Here is a 19,625-nt window from a genome sequence, read left to right as displayed (position 1 = left end):
GCATTGGCTGTTACAAGAAAAACCAGCCCTTTGATTTGACTCTAAGTGTTCAGTTACTTCCCCGGTTTGGCATGCAGTTGGCTTGTTTGGTTTGTTTGCATGGAAGGTAGGATGAGAAGATGAGGAATGAGGAGAGGCTAGAATGTACCTGAGGTCTTTCCTGAGGCTGTATCGGTCCATGATGGCTTGTGGGGTCTGTGATAGAATCACATGATGGAATCACAGGAGTGACTAGAGCACTGCGCTTGAGTGCTAATATTATAGAAGAGCTGTTAGAGACCCACTTTCGTTGTCTAGCAGAGGAAACTGAAATCCAGAGATCTAAAGTGATATATCGTTGGTCACATAGCTAGTTAGTGGCTGAACTGAAAGTAGTACTTGGATTTCTTGATTCCTAGCCCAGATGTCTCTTCCATATATCTTCCATGAAGATATGATTTCCACTAGATAAAATTCGGGAGAATTTTGGTGATGAATAATGTTAAGCTATTATTACTAGCCCCTCCCACAAACCTGATGGGTGATAAATTGAAAACATAATTAAGCATTTAAGAATGAATTTTCTTCTAAATTTGTGGGAAATCACCTTTGAAACCGCCTTTGAAAACATGAAGTAGATACTTCAATCATGGTTCCCCTGACTGAAGAGAAGTGTTGAATATCCATACTTGGTGTGTGTTAAATTGTTGCAGGATAAATAGAAAACAGCTTCCACATCTTATATTCCAGTTCGTTGACAGGATGAACCATGCTTCTGGGTGTCTTGAATTCAGCTCTTTAGTTTATAACTTGGATTCCCCATTCTGTCTCCCACAAATCTCAGATGAAGAGACATGCTTTAGAGTAGTCAGAACTGCCTATCCAAAATGGTTTTGGAAAAAAAAAAAAAAGATTTTAGAATCATTCTAGCATCACTAGATTAAGCAAGCTCCTTGCTTTGATTCCACTCTGGGACTAAGTGGAAGCCTATAGAAGATAAAATGAAGTAGGAAACTGTGAAGGCGTTAAAATTATTTAAAAAGTAGCCAGATAATTGTTTTTTTTTTAAGATTTTACTTATTTGAGAGAGAGAGAGAGAGTGAGAGAGAGCACAAGCAGGGTAAAGGGCAGTGAGAGAAGCAGACTCCCTGCTGAGCAGGGAGCCCAATGTAGGACTGGATCCCAGGACTCCAGGATCATGACCTGAGCCGAAGGCAGAGATGCTTAACCGACTGAGCCACCAGGGCACCCCAGATAATTGTTTTAACAGAAATAGATAGAGCTGTAGTTTAGAAGGTCACTCCCATAGTACATTACTTATTCAGTCACTTTCACACTTTGAAAGATTCAGCCACATTGTAATTAGTTATAAACCTGTGTTGTTTGCACTAGTAGGGATGTAAGCTTCATAATATCTGTTATTACTAAGTCTCTGTATCTTTAATGAGCACTCAGTCATTGTTGAAATGAAGTTTGAGATCCTATAATGTTTTACTATCGTCTTAGATGCCTATGCTAGTAAAAGTTCTGGAGAGAATAAAATTAAATATCATATATAAATATAATACATTATAAAATTAAACATCATATATAAATACCATTAATGACATAGCGATTCTATTGTTGCTGCTACTGGTACCACTGCCCTACTACGAGGACGAAGAGGAGGGGTGGAAGGAAGACGCACTCGTCTTGTTTAAGGCATTGTGCTGAGCACTTTACAGCCGTCATGCCACAGTTTAATCCTTACAATAAAATGATCATCTCCATTTTACAAACGAAGTTTCATGTGGGTTAAGTTCTTTGCCCAGGGTCATGCAGCTAGCAGGTAGCCCAAACTCTTGAGTGCACACTTTTGACCACTATGGCACATACTGGTTTATAACCCAGGCCCAGGAGAGACTGTGAAAAGCCTACCCTCTGTTTCAAATCATTATGGCATAGTTTGGTTTAGTTTGGTGAAAAAATTTAGAAAGTTGTACATAGGTTTGCATTCCTAGAAATGAATCTAGCTCAGTTTGTTCAAGCAAAAAATTTTAAGCAACCCCTACGAAAAGGAAAAGATACCTGTAATTGTTACTGATGATCAGCTTGGGGGACAAAGAACCTGCAAACCTCTAAAAAAGCTATGAGTAGTGCCAATGAGAGCTCTTATTAAAGTCTTTATTTATTAGGTACTGAGTAATTGTACAGAGTTAAGTCACACCATGATTTATGACAAGTTATGATGTCATTTTCCAGTGGGAGAATGGTATAATGAATAAACTACCCCAGAATTGGAGCTAATGCAGTTTTTCACAAAATCATAGATTATAGTGTCCTCTTTATACACATCTTCTTTGTGATGAGTATTTAAAGTTTCTATATTAATTGCAAATAATTAAGTCAATATGATGATTTCCACTGTTTTGAAAGTCACCAAAAAGCATTCTATTTCATATTTTAATAAGAAATCTTCATTTTAATAAGAAATCACTTTTTTCTATGTACACAATTTTTATTTTATTACATTATGACATTAGGTATGCATATGTCACCAGAATTTTCCTATTTCAATTTCCTTAAAAGCATAATTCAAAGGGTGTGTTTTAATTTATACTTTTTATATTTTGAGAAAAACCTGCCATGATCTAGTAACATAATTTGGTTTCCTTTTCACCTAACGTATTCATTATTTTAATTAGTATTTTGGTAAACTATAGAAATTTTCCTAATCCTCTTTTCTGACATCTTTAATGATAAAATAGTGACATTTAGAAGGAATTGGTTGAAAGAAAGACACCATTTGTATCCCAATTAAAATTAAAAACAAATTTCTGAAAAAGACATGACAGAAGAAAAGGCAGCATTGTGTTTCTAATATTAGTCAATTAGGTTAAGAAAGAAGTTATGGCAAAATGTCATGCCTATGGAGTGGCTTGCTGCCTATCTTCAAAATGAGATTCGAGGGGAAAATATCATTGTGTCACACTGTTCCCATGTTATGATGGCACCATTTATTCTTTATATTTTCTTGCCCAGGAAAAGAAATTAGAGAATCTTAAAGGAGGGTGGTTATTCATTTTATTTTTCTCTTTCATTATTGTTCACCAGAAAATTCATATGTTGAAGATGATGATGATGATGAAAATCTTAATAAAATAATCATCATCATTAAATGGAGTTTTTCAATGACCAACATACGTGAAGAAGATAGAAACCTGAATTTCTGGTTTTCCCATTTGGTTACCTCAGATATCTGAGTCTTTCCATCTTTTTGAGTCTCCGATTCTTTATCTGATGAAGTGTTTACTAAATTATCTCTATGGTTAATTTCTGCTCTGCATGTACCTTAACTTTTTTATGTTTGCTGGGAGAGAACCTCCTTTACCTAGTCTCTTAGAAAGAAAAATAGTGTTAGGAAAAAGGCACAGAATCAGATTTTGTGGCCAGTGGCCCAGTCAGAGAAGAGTATAGGGATGTTTATATTCTTTTCTATTTTATTCAGCTGTAGTTTTGGTTTTTTTTATTTAAGATTTTATTTATTTGACAGAGAGAGAGAGGATAAACAGAGGCAGCGGGAGAGGGAGAAACAGGCTCCTCAGTGAGCAGGGAGACAAATGCAGGGCTCCATCCCAGGACCCTGGGATCATGACCTGAGCCAAAGGCAGACGCTTAACCAACTGAGCCACCCAGGTGCCCCCAGCTGTGGTTTCCATGACAGATGTGCGCAACATCCCATGCAGTTGGTAGAGAGAAGCCATGGTTTATGCTGTTGTGGGGATGTGGTGTTGCCAAACAGGACACCGATGCATGATATTTGTGTCCACTTCTGAGAGCCTGGAAGAGGTTTCACCATCATGAGGTAGCTTTTGACAGTCGGTGCATTTACCTCATAAATTGGTGGTTAACAATTTTTTTTAAATTAACCACAACACCACAACAAATATTAACATGTTTTAATGTTTTTAAAGTAGATTTGTTTAATTAAAACTAATGAAGGTAAAGAGTAATATTTGTGGTTTTCAGAAACAAACATGTTTGAGCATACTTTAAGGAGAGAGAAGATTCTTACCTTTCCATTTATTTTTGGTTGCAGAACTTCAGATGGTGGCAAAGTTGTTGGCACCATAGAAGTCAGTGTCGTGAAGATGGGGGAGATTGAGGATGGGGAAGCCGACCACATCACCACAGATGTGCAGGGACAAAAGGTAGGGTCTCAGTCAGCTCAATGCACAAATTAAATTAGAAACGATCAGTTTTGCCAGTTGCCTGAATCATCAACACCTCTGTGCACTATGAAATCTTATTATTCATAAGCCAAATGAGAATCAGCTCTGGAATTGAAGTACCATAAGCATGTTTGGTCCGCTGAACCAGAGGGTCTGTTTGCACTGAACTGCAAAGCCATGCGCCATTCAGCAACGCCTTCTTCTTCGCCCCGGGGCTCCCTGTGTTGACACTCTCCTCTCAGCTGGAACAAAAGTACTGATCACTGCTGCATTCTGCCCTAATTAACCCTACGTGGGACGCAAAGAAGATTCCAGGAGGGCTACTGCCAAAAGTAACCACTTCTCTACTCTCAAAACCCTCTTTAGAAAGAAATGCAATTTGAGTTTAGATTTCATTTGTATGTGAAGGAGCACAGATTTAATAATGCTGGGCCTTATAAAATTGCAGAGAGAGAAGTAGGAAATAGCGCAAAGTGGAGGAACAGCTTTGGAGGAGGGGCATCGCCAGCTGGAGGGGAAGCAGCTTCCTTGAACTGAGCATAAAGGTCCCAGTGCATATCAATATGTGTCCAGGATTTTTTACTCTCTTTTCTCTAAGAAAGAGAAACTTGATATAAGTATTAAACTAAATTCCCGTCCTAGGAATGCAGTCGCCTACTTTATTGAGGCACAGGGGATGGACTTAAAAACTGCATCTTTTCAGGAAAGATTTTGTGTATACACTATAATTCCTACCTTTTCATAAATGAGCATTTTCTAAGGATAAGGCCTTTAGTGACTTAGTTTCTGGCTTAGTGGCCCTTATCTAGGAGCATATTGAATTTGGGGTGCTGAGAAAACACCTACATGAGAAATGCTGTTTATCTAACACAACAAATTAATTTTTGTGTAAAAATAAAAAACAAATTATTAACATTACAAAAGAAATCTAAGACTGCCTTTCAAAAGAATATTGTTCTTGCCCCCAGAATAAGCTAGGGTCTTACCTGCTGGGCCAAGCCTTGTTCTTCTCTGTTCCTCTACTCTCCCTCAGAACATAGTGAGGATCATGAAAATATTCCAGGGAGGCTCAAAGTTTGAATCTGGTTGCCTGATAATGTAAGGACTGTCAAGAATTTGCAGCAGATCTTCTCAAGATTTGTGTATTCAAAACACCAGTGTGGCTCTTAGGATGGGTGCATCCGAGACCCCCAATTATGGGGCCCCTTCATCAATCCCCCTTTCCTTTGGAGTTCTATATAAGGTGCGTATTAGTCACCACCACATGAATCATCAACACCTCTGATTATCAAGATTATCTTAATCTTGCTTCAAGATTAAGGAGGAAAGATTTGGAGGCCAGGTGGGGAACTGAGAACAGAAATAGACAATTGTGCCTAGACCTGTGGCAGTATGCCAAGAGACGAGTAGCAGAAACACTTCCCATTTCAACGGAGGCCTATTTTGACTGCTCCCAATCTATTACTAGCCCCCTCTCCAATTCCCTCAAAGCTTGCCCACCGCCTGACTCCTTTACTCTGTTGCTATTATATAGTGCAAAGTGAATCATACTTTTTCGTAAGCAGAGAACTTGATACCCAGGAATATACCCCACCAAAGCCCCACATAATGTTTCTGACCTAGTAATGTGAACTTAAAAAGACTTAACTGTTCTAGAAATAGGAGGTGGCAGCGTCAGCATGTACCACGTACAAGTCGTAAGTTGACTAAAACGATAAATGTACCATTGTTGTCATTAGTCTGGCCTGTCTGGGTTCTTAGTAAACATTGACCTTTTGCGAATTTTTTATAAAATTATAAACTCTGTTGGCAATCCTTCAGAAATGTCATGATTTGTGAAGAACATGTAGTAAGGTCCACTGTGCACAATATTTACAATTATGTGGGAATAACTTTAGCTCAGTGTTTCACAAAGCATTAGCAGAGTTTTCTGGGGTGTTTGTTAGATATGCAAACTTCTTTGCAGATCTGCTAAATCAAAATCTCTATGAAGTGTATTAACACAATCTCCTAATGGGGACTTAAGTCCTGAAGTTAGTGAATGACTGAACATAGGACAAGACAAAGTAACTGAAATCGAGGTTATCTGTAAAACAACACTGCTCTCCCGAGTTTGTATGAATGGAGGAAAAAGAAATGAAACTATTAGCACCAGTCATGTGGGTGAGTGACACGTTATTGCTTGTGTATACTGAAGTAGATAAAAGATTATAATACCTGTTTTAATGAGCTTGGGCTTCCATAGTAATAAAATACCACAGCCTGAATGGCTTAAACGACAGAAATTGATTTTATCAGAGTTCTGGAGGCCAGGAAGTGCCAGGTTGGTGTGCCAGATGACTTCGTTCCTGGTGAGGGCTCCCTCCCTGGCGTACAGACTTTCAGCTGTGTCCTCACATGGCCTTTCCTTGGCACATTAGCACAGAGACAGCAAAACAAGCTCTTGTGTCTCTTCCTATTCTTATAAGGACACCAGCCCAATAGGATTAGAGCCCCACCCTTATCATCTTTAAATTTCATTATCTCCATAAAGACTGTCTCCAAATCCAGTCATACTGGGTCTCAGGGCTTCAACATAATGAATTTTGAGGAACACAATCCAGTTCATAGCTATATCCCTGATGTAAAATACTACATTTGCATCTTTAATCTCATATAACCTCCAGAGCCTGGAATAAAATATAAATGAAAAGCCAAACTCTGTCCTCTCACATTAACTTACTTGTTTCCTCAAATTATATTGTTATGATATAGTTCTCATCAAGCAAAGGTGGTTCAGAAGGTCATTCACCATACCACACTGGTTCAAACTTTTTTTTATTTTAAGAGAGAGGGAGAGAGAAAGGGAGAGAGGCAAGCAAGTGGGGTGGGGAGGGTAGAGGGAGGCGGAGAGAGAGAATCTCAAGCAGACTCCCTGCTGAGCACGGAGCCCGATGTTGGGCTTGATCCCACGATCCTGAGATCACAACCTGAACAGAAACCAAGAGTTGGACGCTTAAGGGACTGAGACACCCAGGCGCCCCCGGCTCAAACTTTTATTTGATATGTACATACATAGTGAAAGAAGACAAAGTGTTAAAATCACATAGCTAGAGAAAGAAAAATTCACAAAAGAAACAGTAACATGGACATTTTACAAAGCTCATATAGTAGGTGAAATGTCGCATTAGGTATCCAAATTTTTTTAACTTTTGGAGTCACCTTTGACTCATTTCTTCCTCTCAGGCACAGTGAGTATGTCAGCAAATCCTGCTGATTCTGACTTTTAAATATATCCAGAACCCAGTGACTTTTGAGCCCTTCCCTCTCACAGCATTGTCTGTCACGTACGTGTTCATGGTAGTCTCTTAAATGTCCCTTCTTCCTCCTTCCCGACACCCCCATCATCATAGTCTATTCTCAGCAGAGCACTTATTAAGACATAACACAGAACATTTCATTTCTCCAGTGGCTTCTCAACTCCCTGAAAGTGTAAACCTAAATCCTTTCAGTGACCCACTTAAAGTCCTGTGAGTGTTGGCCCCCCATTACTTTCTTCACCTCATCCTCTACTCTTCTTTGCTCACTTTCACTTAGCCTCATTAGCTTCTTGGCTATCAAACATTCCAGATACATTTCCGACTCAGGTCCTTCGCTTTGTTTTTCAATCTATCTTTGTAGCATTTTCCCCAGGTAACTATATGCTTCATTCGCTCACTTCCTTCTGGTCTTTTTGCAAAATATGACCTTCTCACTCTGCCTTCTCTGCCCTGTATCCAAAATTGCCATGCCTACCAGAAACTTTCTATCTCCTTTCTTTGCATTATTTTTGTCCTTAGTACTTATCACTGTCCAACATCACATATATTTTATTTATCTTATTGTCTATTTCCCTCACTAGAATTAAGCTCCACGAAAGATATTTGTCTATTTTCTTCTCTCCTTTACCCCTCCCCCCAGTGCCTAGAACAGAGCCTAGCACAGGAAAAATGAGTGAATGAGTAAATGAAGTCAATTTTACCTTGAAGAAATAAAATCCAAAATTGTCTCCTAGAAGGGATAATATTTGGCTGCATATAAGGCTGTGTACAAACTGGTCCATAAGTAAAGACTAGAGTGAGGATGCAGTAAAGAGTGTAGCATTATAAAGGAAAGAGGAAGAAACTTTTTAAAAACAACTTTGAATTAAATAGTCAAAAGAAAAAAATATGCTACTAGGGAAAGGAGAATGAGGAAGCAAAATGATCAAATCCGGTAATAGATAGAAAAACCAATGTAATTAACAGCCAACAAGATCAAGTGAGATAGCCCTCCCCTCTGCCCTGCCACCAAGGTGACTTGGCTTCTTGTCAGGGGAGGAGGATTTTTAACAGGCATCCTCCAGTGAGGCTCTGCGGGGGCCAAGTTCAGCTCCTGCCTTGTCTCCCCCTTTTGTTTAATGTCTGTATTATATTTGAATGTGGCACAGGGCACAGTACTAATGATCAAAGTAGTGGTGGTTTCTACAAAAGGAAAAAGCCTTACGTATTTATGACAGTGACAGAGATGGTATAAGTGGACTAATAATACATCATCTTTTCACTACGAGCCTAACCTAACTAGTATTTTGATGCCTTGCTGCCCTTCTCAGGTCATTTTGCCCCCATATTTTGAAGTGGTGTTTTAATCAGACATTCTTAGGCCATGGTCAGGGAAAAGGTAGAGTCCTAGGGGAGCTAAGGAGCATCTTAAAGCAGACACTATTTGTCCCTTTATTTTTCCCAAATACAAAATTGAAAATAATATAACTGATTTGACTTATCTTACAAGATATTTGCAGGAATATAATATTCATCATTCATTTGTCAAACAATACTGCCTTCTATGTTCTAGGCATTCTACTAGGTTCTGGGCATTCAGCAATGAACCACATAGACACAGATGCTGCCTTCTAGGGAGGTAAACAATAACAAAATAAACAAGTAATATATTGTTGATCAGATGGTACTATATGCTATCGAAAAAAATAAGGGTACAAGGACTACTAGGGAGTGTGGGCTGTGGCCCTTTTATACTGGGTGATCAAGGATAGATTCACTGGTAATATGATATCTGAGCTGAAACATGCAGGAAAATAGGGGAGCAAGATGTGGGTATATGAGAGGAACAAGAATTCTAGGTAGAGTGAACAGCAGGGGCAAAGGCCCTGAGGTGGCAGGGTGCCTGTAATGACTGGAACTGGGGGTTGGAGAGGAAAGTGGTAGGAGTTGAGGATAAGGTCCACAGGCAGGGAAGACAAATTGTATACTCCCTTAGAGATCATTAGACTCTGAGCTAGATGCAAAGACAGTGGAGGATTTTTGAGTGTAGGTGCAAATTGATCTGATTCATGTTTTAAGAGGACCGTTCTGGGGTGTTATGTTGAGTATGGCCTAAAAGAAGCAAGGACAGAAGAATGGAGCCTGTTTATTGCAAAGACTCAAGGCAGAAATGAAGATGAGTTGATGAGTTGAATCAGAGAAAGTGAAATGTGGCCAGACTCCAGGTACCAAGGAAAACCAAAGAATAAAATTACCAGTTGTAGTGACGAAGAAAACTGAAAGGAGCAGGTGCAGAAGGACCAGAGATTTTGAGATGTTAACTTTGAAATTTGAAATGGATGCATACATCCAGGCAGTTGGAGGTTTGTGTGTGGAGTTCACATGAGATGCTCAAGCTAGAATTAGATATTTGTGAGTAGTCAGATGGTATTTGGATGGTATTTAAACCATGAGACTGAATGAGATCACCAAAGTGTAGCAATTTGCATATTTTACACTCTTAAAATTGGTATTTATGTGGATTTTATCCACTGATACTTACTATGTTACAGATTTTGCTTACTTAGGTGGTATCTGTGGACATTTATCATGTTAGTACTTCAAACAAATGTTTAAAACAGAAGAGTACACAAGCACACATACCATTAGCTGTCCAATGATTATGTAATAGGGCCTCTACAAGATTCCACTATATGCTTGTGAGAGAGAAGCAGACAAATAGTGTTTTAGTATTATGAAAATGATTCTGTCTTCACTCTGTGCCAGATGTTGCAGAGGGTGCAAACACAAAATTTATCAGGGACCCAGGAGACTCCAGACCAAACTTTAACAATCATGATCTAAGGAATAAACTAACAAATGTAAAAGTGCTTAGCCAAGAAGTATCGGTCTTTGTCCTTTATGATCCTTGTCCTTACAGTTTGGTTAATTTTCTAGCCCAATGCATGGCAAATTGGTATGTTAGTTGATATTCAACATCATTAAGCTCCAAGAAATTTATGCATGTTTCTTCTTCTTGGTCACACTTACCGTCAGATGACACTTTTTAAAGCACTCATCAAAATCAATAGCCTTACAGTGCTATTGGAACAAAAAGCATGTGGTGTTTGTTATTCCTGCTCAGAATCACAAATATGAAGTTGTTACACTAAGAGCACACACAGTATAAGGGCGTAACCCTGAAAATATCCATCATAATGACAGCAATAAACAGTATACATAGCTGGAGCCTCCTTAAGCCTGTGCTTAATGATTCCAAATCATTTTAATCTTTGCATTCTATGTAGCATCTAGCACAGTGTAAAAATGATTCTAGGGTCAACTGTAAAAAAATTAAACAGAATAGGCTGAGGAACTAAGAACTATGGTTCTTGGCTTCAAAACTCTTAATTTAAATAGTGAGACAGTACATTTGGGAAACAATTGAATAACATAATTAGTCCAAATATAAAAATATTTATTAATTTAATAAATATTTATTGGATATTTTCTGTTTATGTGCTGTGTATTTAAATCTTGACAGCATTGTGAATAGTAAAGCTTTAAAATACAATAAAGTTGCAAAATAAGAATGTTATTAGGTTAAAATTATTCTGAATATCTGCCTTCCAGTGTAGATGGAAGATACAAATGTATGAAAATTCTATTTCTGATCCATTTGGTAAAATAATACAGGCCTTCTATTAGGAAACAGAAAGTTGACTTTGATTATGAAGAGGCAGGGCTCCCTCCATGTAGAGAAGCAGTTTCTCAAGATAATAACCTGATCCCTATGAATTATGGACTTCCTTACTAAAAGGGTTTAATCTAAACCATTTCTATAAATTATATTGTAGGTGATAATCCTGTTTTAGAGAGGAGGATGGCTCAAAGCTATATAACTATTATGTTATTATGTGGAAGGGTATCAGGGACAAATGATGAAAGGATTTGAACATCAGTCTGAGAATATTGGATTTGATTGGACAGCAAATAACGGTTACACATTTTAGAGCAGAGCACTGGTAAGATATTAATGTTTATGAAAGATTATTTTAACAGCCATATATGAACTAAAAAGTGTAGAGGAAATATTGGGAATAAGAGAAAGAATTTTAAGTATGTCCAAGCATCACTGCACCTTGCTCTAGTGATTTGGGAAGTCCATTTTCCAAATAGCTGTGGAGTAAAAGAAACGATCACCTCTTGAGTTTTGATTTGGTCAGGAAAATTATTTAGAGCACATCAGATTATAAGAGCTGTTTACAGTTATTCATTCTTTCAGTAAAGCAGAACCTCAATAGAAACACTAAAGAAATTATGAGCACATTTTTCCCTATGAAGAAATTTCCTGAGTAATGTGATGAATGTTTATGATGGGGAATAAGTAGTGGACTATACGAATACAGAAGTAACATTTAAATCAATGTTTTAAATTCTCTTTCTTCTCAAAATGCTTGACAGATATGTCCATCATTAACAGTGACCTCAGTGGCCATAATTCTCCAAGGGGGCTAGTGCCTGGAGGAGGAAGAGTGGAGGGAACAGAGTTCAGAAATAGCCCAAACAATCTTGATACATTCTCCTGGGGAGGGTGATCTGAGCCCTTGGGAGTCTGAGTAAAGCCATGCATGCTACAGAAGATTGGCTGCTTCCCTCAGAACTCCTCACCAAAACAGTTTCTGGGTTTTCCTTTGTTCTGTTTTTATTTGCATTTATCTATGTCTGATATATTTGCTTTAAAAATTCACTCTTCTCTTTCCTCAAAACTACCACACACACACCCTTTTTTTGTGGCTAGCAATAGAAGGAAACTCATTTGAAAAAACAAATGCCAGTCATGTTGGTGTCTGTGTGAAAATAGGTCTCTTGTCAGCTTTCTGGGGCCGGAAGAGCTGCTTCCTCTGTTAATTATGGTTTCAAAGAAAGTTAAGGAGAGTCCATCATTTAGTGCTACATGGTCTGGGATATTGTCTATTCCTGCTTCACTTACTAGGAACATGGCAATGTGCTCTTCTGTGTTTCTTCTGTCCAGAGCAGTGTTGGTTCTGTAAAAGCTCATGAACTTAATCATGGATTATAGATTCATGACCTCTGGACCAGCTTTTTATGGGCAAGTGTTTGCATTGTTTTGCCACAAAAATCTCCTTTTGTCTTATGTAATTTGATGGTACAACATATTTTATCTTTTATTTAAAACTTTTACGTGAAATCTAGAAAGTAATTTGCTTTTTATTGATCCCAAACTATCTGAGGTGACAAATACAAAACCATCCAGCTTGTCAATGTGATTTGCTGTACTAGATTTCTAGCATGTTGGAGACAATTTTTTTCCACTTTTTGCCTTCTTTTCTAAGTAGTTTTTAACTAGAACCAGGACAGTCTATAATTATGCAATACAATCATATATATATGTTAATTATGCAATACAATCATATATATATGTAAATAATCAAAAGTTAAGCTTCATAAAGATAAAGCTGAAAGTAGTTTTACAAAAATCTCGTTCAACTTTTTGAAACCATGTGCATAGCCTCATGTTTTGTAAACAAAATCAAAGAATTTCATTTCTTAATTTCATTATTTTCACCTTTTTTTCCTTTTATTCTTCCCTAGTGTGCACTGGTATGTGAATGTACAGCCCCAGAAAGTGTGAATGGAAAAGATAACTTACCTTTTTTGAAGGCAGGTATGTATCTCAGTTTTACCTTTTTTGAAGGCAGGTATGTATCTCAGTTTTGGAAACTTACATTAGTTTCATATAAACCTAAAGTTTTAATTTTCTGTGAACTCAATACTAAACCTGGGCAACATCCTCACAGAATCATTTGTAAACGCAGTAAAATAAATGTCAGTGGAGTATGGGTAGACACTGTTGACAAATTCTTGTCTCATGGAGCCGAAGAATTTCTGGGACACAAAAGGGTTAAGTTTAAGCGAAGGTGAAAATAGAAAGGGAAGAAAATAGCTCTCCAGAGTGAGAGGGTTCCTGAATGGAATACCACTGAAAGTTTTCACGGTCGGTCTTTTATAGGAAACTGACGAGTGAACTTGGTAAGTATCATGTCAATATCATGGTTGATTTGTGAATATCATTTCTTTTTTTTTTTTTTAAAGATTTTATTTATTTATTTGAGAGAGAGAATGAGATAGAGAGAGCATGAGATGGGGGAGGGTCAGAGGGAGAAGCAGACTCCCTGCTGAGCAAGGAGCCCGATGCGGGACTCGATCCTGGGACTCCAGGATCATGACCTGAGCCGAAGGCAGTCGCTTAACCAACTGAGCCACCCAGGCGCCCTATGAATATCATTTCTATATTTAGAATGAACATGTTGGACCTGTAACTATCATGAGAACAAACAAGCTGTTCTTGTAAATATCATGAGTGCAAACAAGGTGTTCTTGTAAATATCATGTCTGTTTCTCCACATGTGGGGTTTCTGTGAGCCTGGTTACATCGCCCCCTGAGTGACCCTAGTCCCCTACCTAGCCTTGCCTGTCCCTTACTCAACATGACAATCCCATAAGAAAGATATAAAAATACTTTGGCTATTTGGCAAAACAAATTCCTTTTACCTTTGGATTTGGTATTATTTGAAACCAAAACAAGACACATTAGAAGACAGTAAGCTTTAGAAATATGAAACTCTTATTTAGTTTGACATTTATTTATTTGAGAGAGAGAGAGAGAGCGCATAATCTGGGGGGAGGGGCAGAGGAAGAGGGAGAAGCAGACTCCCTGCCAGGCTCCATCCCAGGACCCTGAGCCACCCAGGTGCCCCTAATTTGACTTTCTAATTATAGAATTCAAAACAAAGTTGTTAAACCATTAGATAAATGGATTCAGTAGGAAAAATTCATTGTTCCTGGGTGTGTATGTATAGAATATGTTGCTTACAGTAATATATTTGAATTTCAACAAGGCACTAAACCATCTATTAAATAACTTTGTGAATAAAATTGAAACCTATAGTACAATTTAAAAATGTAATAAAATGTGTGTGTAAATTATGGATCTACTTTTTTAATGATAATGTACATTATGTTACCATTGATACTAATAGTAAACAATGACTAGTACAGTGACAAGCAGTAGGCTAAATGCCTCATATGTCTTGGCTTGCCTTCTGACCTGTGCTGTGAAAAAAGCACTGTCATTATCCTCATTTTACAGATGAGGAAATTGGTCAAGGTCACCTACCTGGCAAGTGTCAGGTCCAGAATTTAAATCCAGTTGTGATCCCAAGGCCTTTTTCTCTTACTTACTAGGCCATGCTATTACTAAAAAGCCATTAATTAAAGTAGGTGTAACAGCAGAACAAGCCTTAGTATTTTTCTAGCCCTGCCATGTCATATGTTTAAACAATGGCGTACTTAGCATAATAATCAGCTTAGTGAATGATACTGAATTTCAAAGGCTTACTAATATATAACTGCGGGGTGCCTGGGTGGCTCAGTCGTTGAGCCTTTGGCTCAGGTCATGATCCCAGGGTCCTGGGATTGAGTCCCACATCGGGCTCCCTGCTCGGCAGGAAGCCTGCTTCTCCTTCTCCCACTCCCCCTGCTTGTGTTCCTGCTGTCGCTATCTCTCTCTCTGTCAAATAAATAAATAAGATTTTTAATATATATATATTTATATATATATATAAAATATTAGCAGTTTTTCATTGCCAGAAACCTCTAGTAATAAGGAATGGAGAAAGGAAAGGCAACCCTTTGACTATGATTATACAGACAGAGAACCCAAATAAAATGTAATAACAAAAAAGCACAAATTATACTTACATAGAATGAGGGATTATACCAAAGAGGAGCAGCTACTTAGCCTATGAGCAAATGACATTTTTTTTCATTTCATTTAGGATGCAATATTGAAAGGGATGTGCAAGGAATAGTGATGAGTCTACCCAGACAGCCATGTATTCCAAAAGTACTCAATAAGTTTTCAGGCTGGTTAAAATAGCTAATACATCCTCAAATGGTCCTCCTCACATTTAGTTTTCCACCTGAAAATTGACCAAACCTTTAATCCTTTATTTTAAGGTATCCAGATAATCTATTTAATTTACTAAGTGTCAATTTTGAGAAATAAAATTGAGTGTGGGACATATTAAATTCATGTTAAATACAGTTTGAATGAATCAGGTTATCACCACAATCATCTACACTATAATTATAAGATAACTTTTTAATAATTCACTCATGCAAACCTTGTAACTTTTTATGCACAAAGAAATGCCATTTTAAAAAACTGATTAATGTAAATTTCAAAGAGAAAGAGAAAAACGGCTTTCTAAGTAAGAAAATATATTACCTAAGGAAGAAGAGATGGAAGGAGCATTGTGAAAAATAAATCTGCACCTCCTCATACCTGTGCCATAAAATCCATAAGGCATGAGTCTTAGGAGTGTACTAACTCTTCCAGATTACTAGGATACCATTCCCGATGTATAAATAGTAATATGACAAAGACAACTGACATGGGACTGATGGAGGCAGCTGCATTCTGCAATTTAAATATACTTAGTGGAGTGATTGCTTACAGCCTTTCTCCTTTTATGGAGATGACAGTTTGAGTGGTGATACCCCACTTAGTTCTGATGATATTTCTCAATGTCTTTAGTCCACGCCACCCAGAGGAGCACTCAGAACCTAGGATATTTGCCACAGATATTTTCTTTGAGCCTCTTACATTAGGGAAGGATTAGAGTAAATGTGAGTCAAATGTTACAAAAGCTAGATTTTATTTTTATTTTTTTAAAGATTTTATTTATTTATTTGACAGAGAGAGAGAGCGAGAGCACAAACACAAGCAGGGGGAACGGGAGAGGGAGAAACAGGCTTCCCACCAAGTAGGGAGACCTATGTGGGGCTCAATCCCAGGACCCCGGGATCATGACCCGAGCCAAAGGCAGACGCCCAACCACTGAGCCACCCAGGCGTCCCACAAAAGCTAGATTTTTTAAAAATGTGTTTAAAATACAACTAAGTACTCTCTATGAAATGTTTCTGCTCAAAATACAAAAGTGCATTGTGCAGGATTTAGAATACATATGAGTTTGGCCTGTGCATACCTTTGTCTTTTGTTCTATTTACTTTTCTATCTAAACTCAGCAACTTTGGAATTAATCTATTATAGTCCCATGTGGTTTTTTGTGTTTCTTTTTTTAATCTGTAGGCAAAGGGAGCTACTGACATTCTTTTCAAGTCTTTGTATTAATGTGTTATATGGAACTTCCCAGCCTCAAGTGAGTTATGAAGTACTTATTGAGTGAATGGAAGAGAATATCATATCTCATAGCAGCTCTTCACTATTCTATTTATATCTCTAGAGGCTTGATTTATTATTCAGGAAATTCACTTATCTATTATAAGACTAACAAGAAAAAAACCTCTTTCCCCTAAGTTCTCACCTTTTTCATGCCCTGCTTGCCTTGCAAGTTGAACGTATATGTTGGGAGTCTGGGCAATAGAGGGCAGAAGGAGAGAAAGGACGAGTCGGGGGGCAGAATTTGCAATTCCTTAAGAAAGATATGTAAGTGCCTTAGCTATATGGGGAGACACATTCCTTTCAGCTGGTGCATTTACATTCTCTGAAACTAGACACACTAGAGGACACAGTAAGTATTAGAAATGTGAAGTTCTTATTTAGTTTGACTCTCTAACTATGTTAAGTCGTAGCATAAAGTTGTTAAAACGGTAGATTTACGTCTCTCATTATTTGCTTATTCATTTGAGCAAAATGGTAGTAAGAACGCTTAAAATTACTTGGTGGTGGTGGGGTGGGGAGCAGAGAAGTACAGTCAGGCCTCTCCTCTCACATGCCCTGCTAAGTCACATCAGCTGAGGAACTTAGCTGGCCCAGAACAATAACAAACGGGCCTTGTGGTATTAATGTAAGAGCACCGGACGGGCTGTCAGAAGAACTGGTGTCAAAGCCTAGATTTGCCAACCAGCAGCGTGACCCTAATACACGGGTCAGCCTCCTTGGACATCAATTCTTTTAAAATGCCACAGAAACCTGCACAGCCTTTGACTTCCTTTTCTGGCTCTCACATGTTTGAAGTCGATAGAGCATAATTTAGCTTATCCTGTTTTTCTGCTTTTTAGAAATATTTCATAAAAGTCTTCATTTTAATCCCTTTCACATGGAGTCACATATTAATTTTTTGTCATTGTTGCAGATGTCTTTCTCAGAAGTTATTTCTATTTAATAAGCCTGACCAGAAAGATACCTTTTCAAAATTCTGTGAAAAAGATAATTCTCTCTAGAGTCTCAGTTCTCCCAGGATTCCTTGTAAAAGTATAATGCTACAGAGTACTTCAGCCCATGGACCCTTCTGGCACTATGCCAAATCTGGGGAGCTAATGGGCCCTGTCACAACGTTTCCTCCTTTCTTCACATTTTGAGTGAGTTTTCCGCTGTCAGCAAGCATTAGATCTGATACAGCATCTTCCTTGGCTGAATTCCATACTGCTTGAGTCGTGAAATTATCCTTTATATTCTTTGAAGAGCACGTTCATGCTGTATATTACCGTGCATACCGTCCTCCATATTCACAGAGGGTATATCTGACAGCTGAGATTTCTGTGACCGTGTAAGTTGGAATCTAAAAGTGAGGGGACTTCCCTGCTATCCGTCCTAGATCCGTGCAGTCCCCTTCCTGTTTGGAGAATTTATTGGTGTTTTGCATTTCTTGCTTCACAGATGAATCACACTTTTTCTGAAAATAGGCCACTATATCTTTGATTCTTTTTCTCAAATTAGAGTTAAGCCATCTACTACTTTGCAGAAGATGCTAGATTATATGCTATTTAAGAAGAAGGAACATTGCTTATTTATTTCTGTATCTCCAGGGCCAGGAATACAATAGGAACTCAATAAATGCTGTCAAATGGCTGATAGCAAGTGTATCATCATTTCAATTTATACTTCAGATAAATTACTGTCAAATTCTCATTTTTAAACGTTTTCTGCCTCCAGTCAGTACAGCAGTCTTGAGGTTGTAAGTTCAAGCCCCACGTTGGGTATGGAAATTATTTTAAAAAAATGTTTCCTGCCTCATATGACAACCATAGATTTTAGCTGCCTTTCACAATACCTAAATATTGGGGTAACATTCTCCTCACTAATACCCCCATCCAAAGCCATTCATGGCTCAGAATACATTAAGAGATTGGTAAAAATATGTCCCTCTTTACTCATTTTAAGTCGTGATGAATTCCAGCAAAAAAGCAAATTCCCTGTTTCCCCCTTTCTTTTCATTCATGAGCTATGAAATCTACTACCTTGTTGATTTTTAGATGATGTCATTTTATATAACCAAAGATATCTCTGTTGTATTTTCCCCATACTAATTTAAATAGATTTTGCCCTTGTATTTATAAGTCTCTGCTATATAAAATTTGGAGCCATTTTGACCTTTCATACTGGCCCTTGATCCTTTACATTTACTCACCAGATTTCTTTGCTCTTTGCTGTTTTAACAAATATGATAGAGTCCGTTAACTTTGCTCTTTTGGAATTTCCATGTATTTTCATTACTGTGTACTAATATATTTAGAATGTTAAATAGCTTCAGTGGAAGAGTGAATTTCATTATCTAATAATCAAAAGAATCATCTCTTAGACACCTTTAAATGCTTCAGCTAACTCCCTGTAGCAAGTCCATTACCTCCTTCACTGCCCATCTCGGGTAAAACTAGAAGAAAAATAAAGGCAAGAAGATGATATGGCCAAAAAGCTAACATTTTGTGGACAAATATGAGGAGGCCTTCCTCTTAATCAGGTTTTTTTCATCCTTCATTCCGATGCCTGTGCTTCCTTCAAGTGAGGTTTTCAATTATGTTCTTTACTCTTGCATGTTTCTCTCTCAGTTCACACAGTTGTTGGTGATCTAACTGTTCGTTTGGGGAAAGTAATGGTGGGAAACATCTGAGTTGGAAGGGTTAAGCTTCTTTCTGTGGAATGTTTGTATTTACTGGGCACTGTGCTAGGTGTGGGAGATAAAATGAGGACAAGAAAAACAGCACCATCCTGGCCTTCACAGAGTTGACACTCCAGTGGGTGACATGGAATAATGAGTCAGTTGTAGCACGACTGGTTAAGAACCATGACAGAGATGGGGATGGGAAGGACAAAGGAGACAAACCTATAGGAAGGGACAGGGTAGAAGCC

General features: G+C 38.0%; 1 protein-coding gene across 6 annotated transcripts in view; it reads left to right on the top strand.

Annotated features, from left to right (window-relative positions):
* The window catches only part of INPP4B (inositol polyphosphate-4-phosphatase type II B), an 802,990-nt gene that overhangs the window by 577,692 nt on the left and 205,673 nt on the right, over positions 1-19,625 (top strand). For all 6 annotated transcript variants that reach the window (XM_078069264.1, XM_078069263.1, XM_078069261.1 and 3 more), the window contains 2 exons: positions 4,058-4,169; positions 13,064-13,136. In XM_078069264.1, the coding sequence (XP_077925390.1) occupies positions 4,058-4,169; positions 13,064-13,136 (185 nt within the window). The remainder of the gene's footprint in view (positions 1-4,057; positions 4,170-13,063; positions 13,137-19,625) is intronic.

Source organism: Halichoerus grypus, chromosome 3 (assembly GCF_964656455.1).
Source record: "Halichoerus grypus chromosome 3, mHalGry1.hap1.1, whole genome shotgun sequence".
In the NCBI taxonomy this organism is placed as follows: Eukaryota; Metazoa; Chordata; class Mammalia; order Carnivora; family Phocidae; genus Halichoerus; species Halichoerus grypus.
This window is presented reverse-complemented; position numbering and strand designations above follow the sequence as displayed.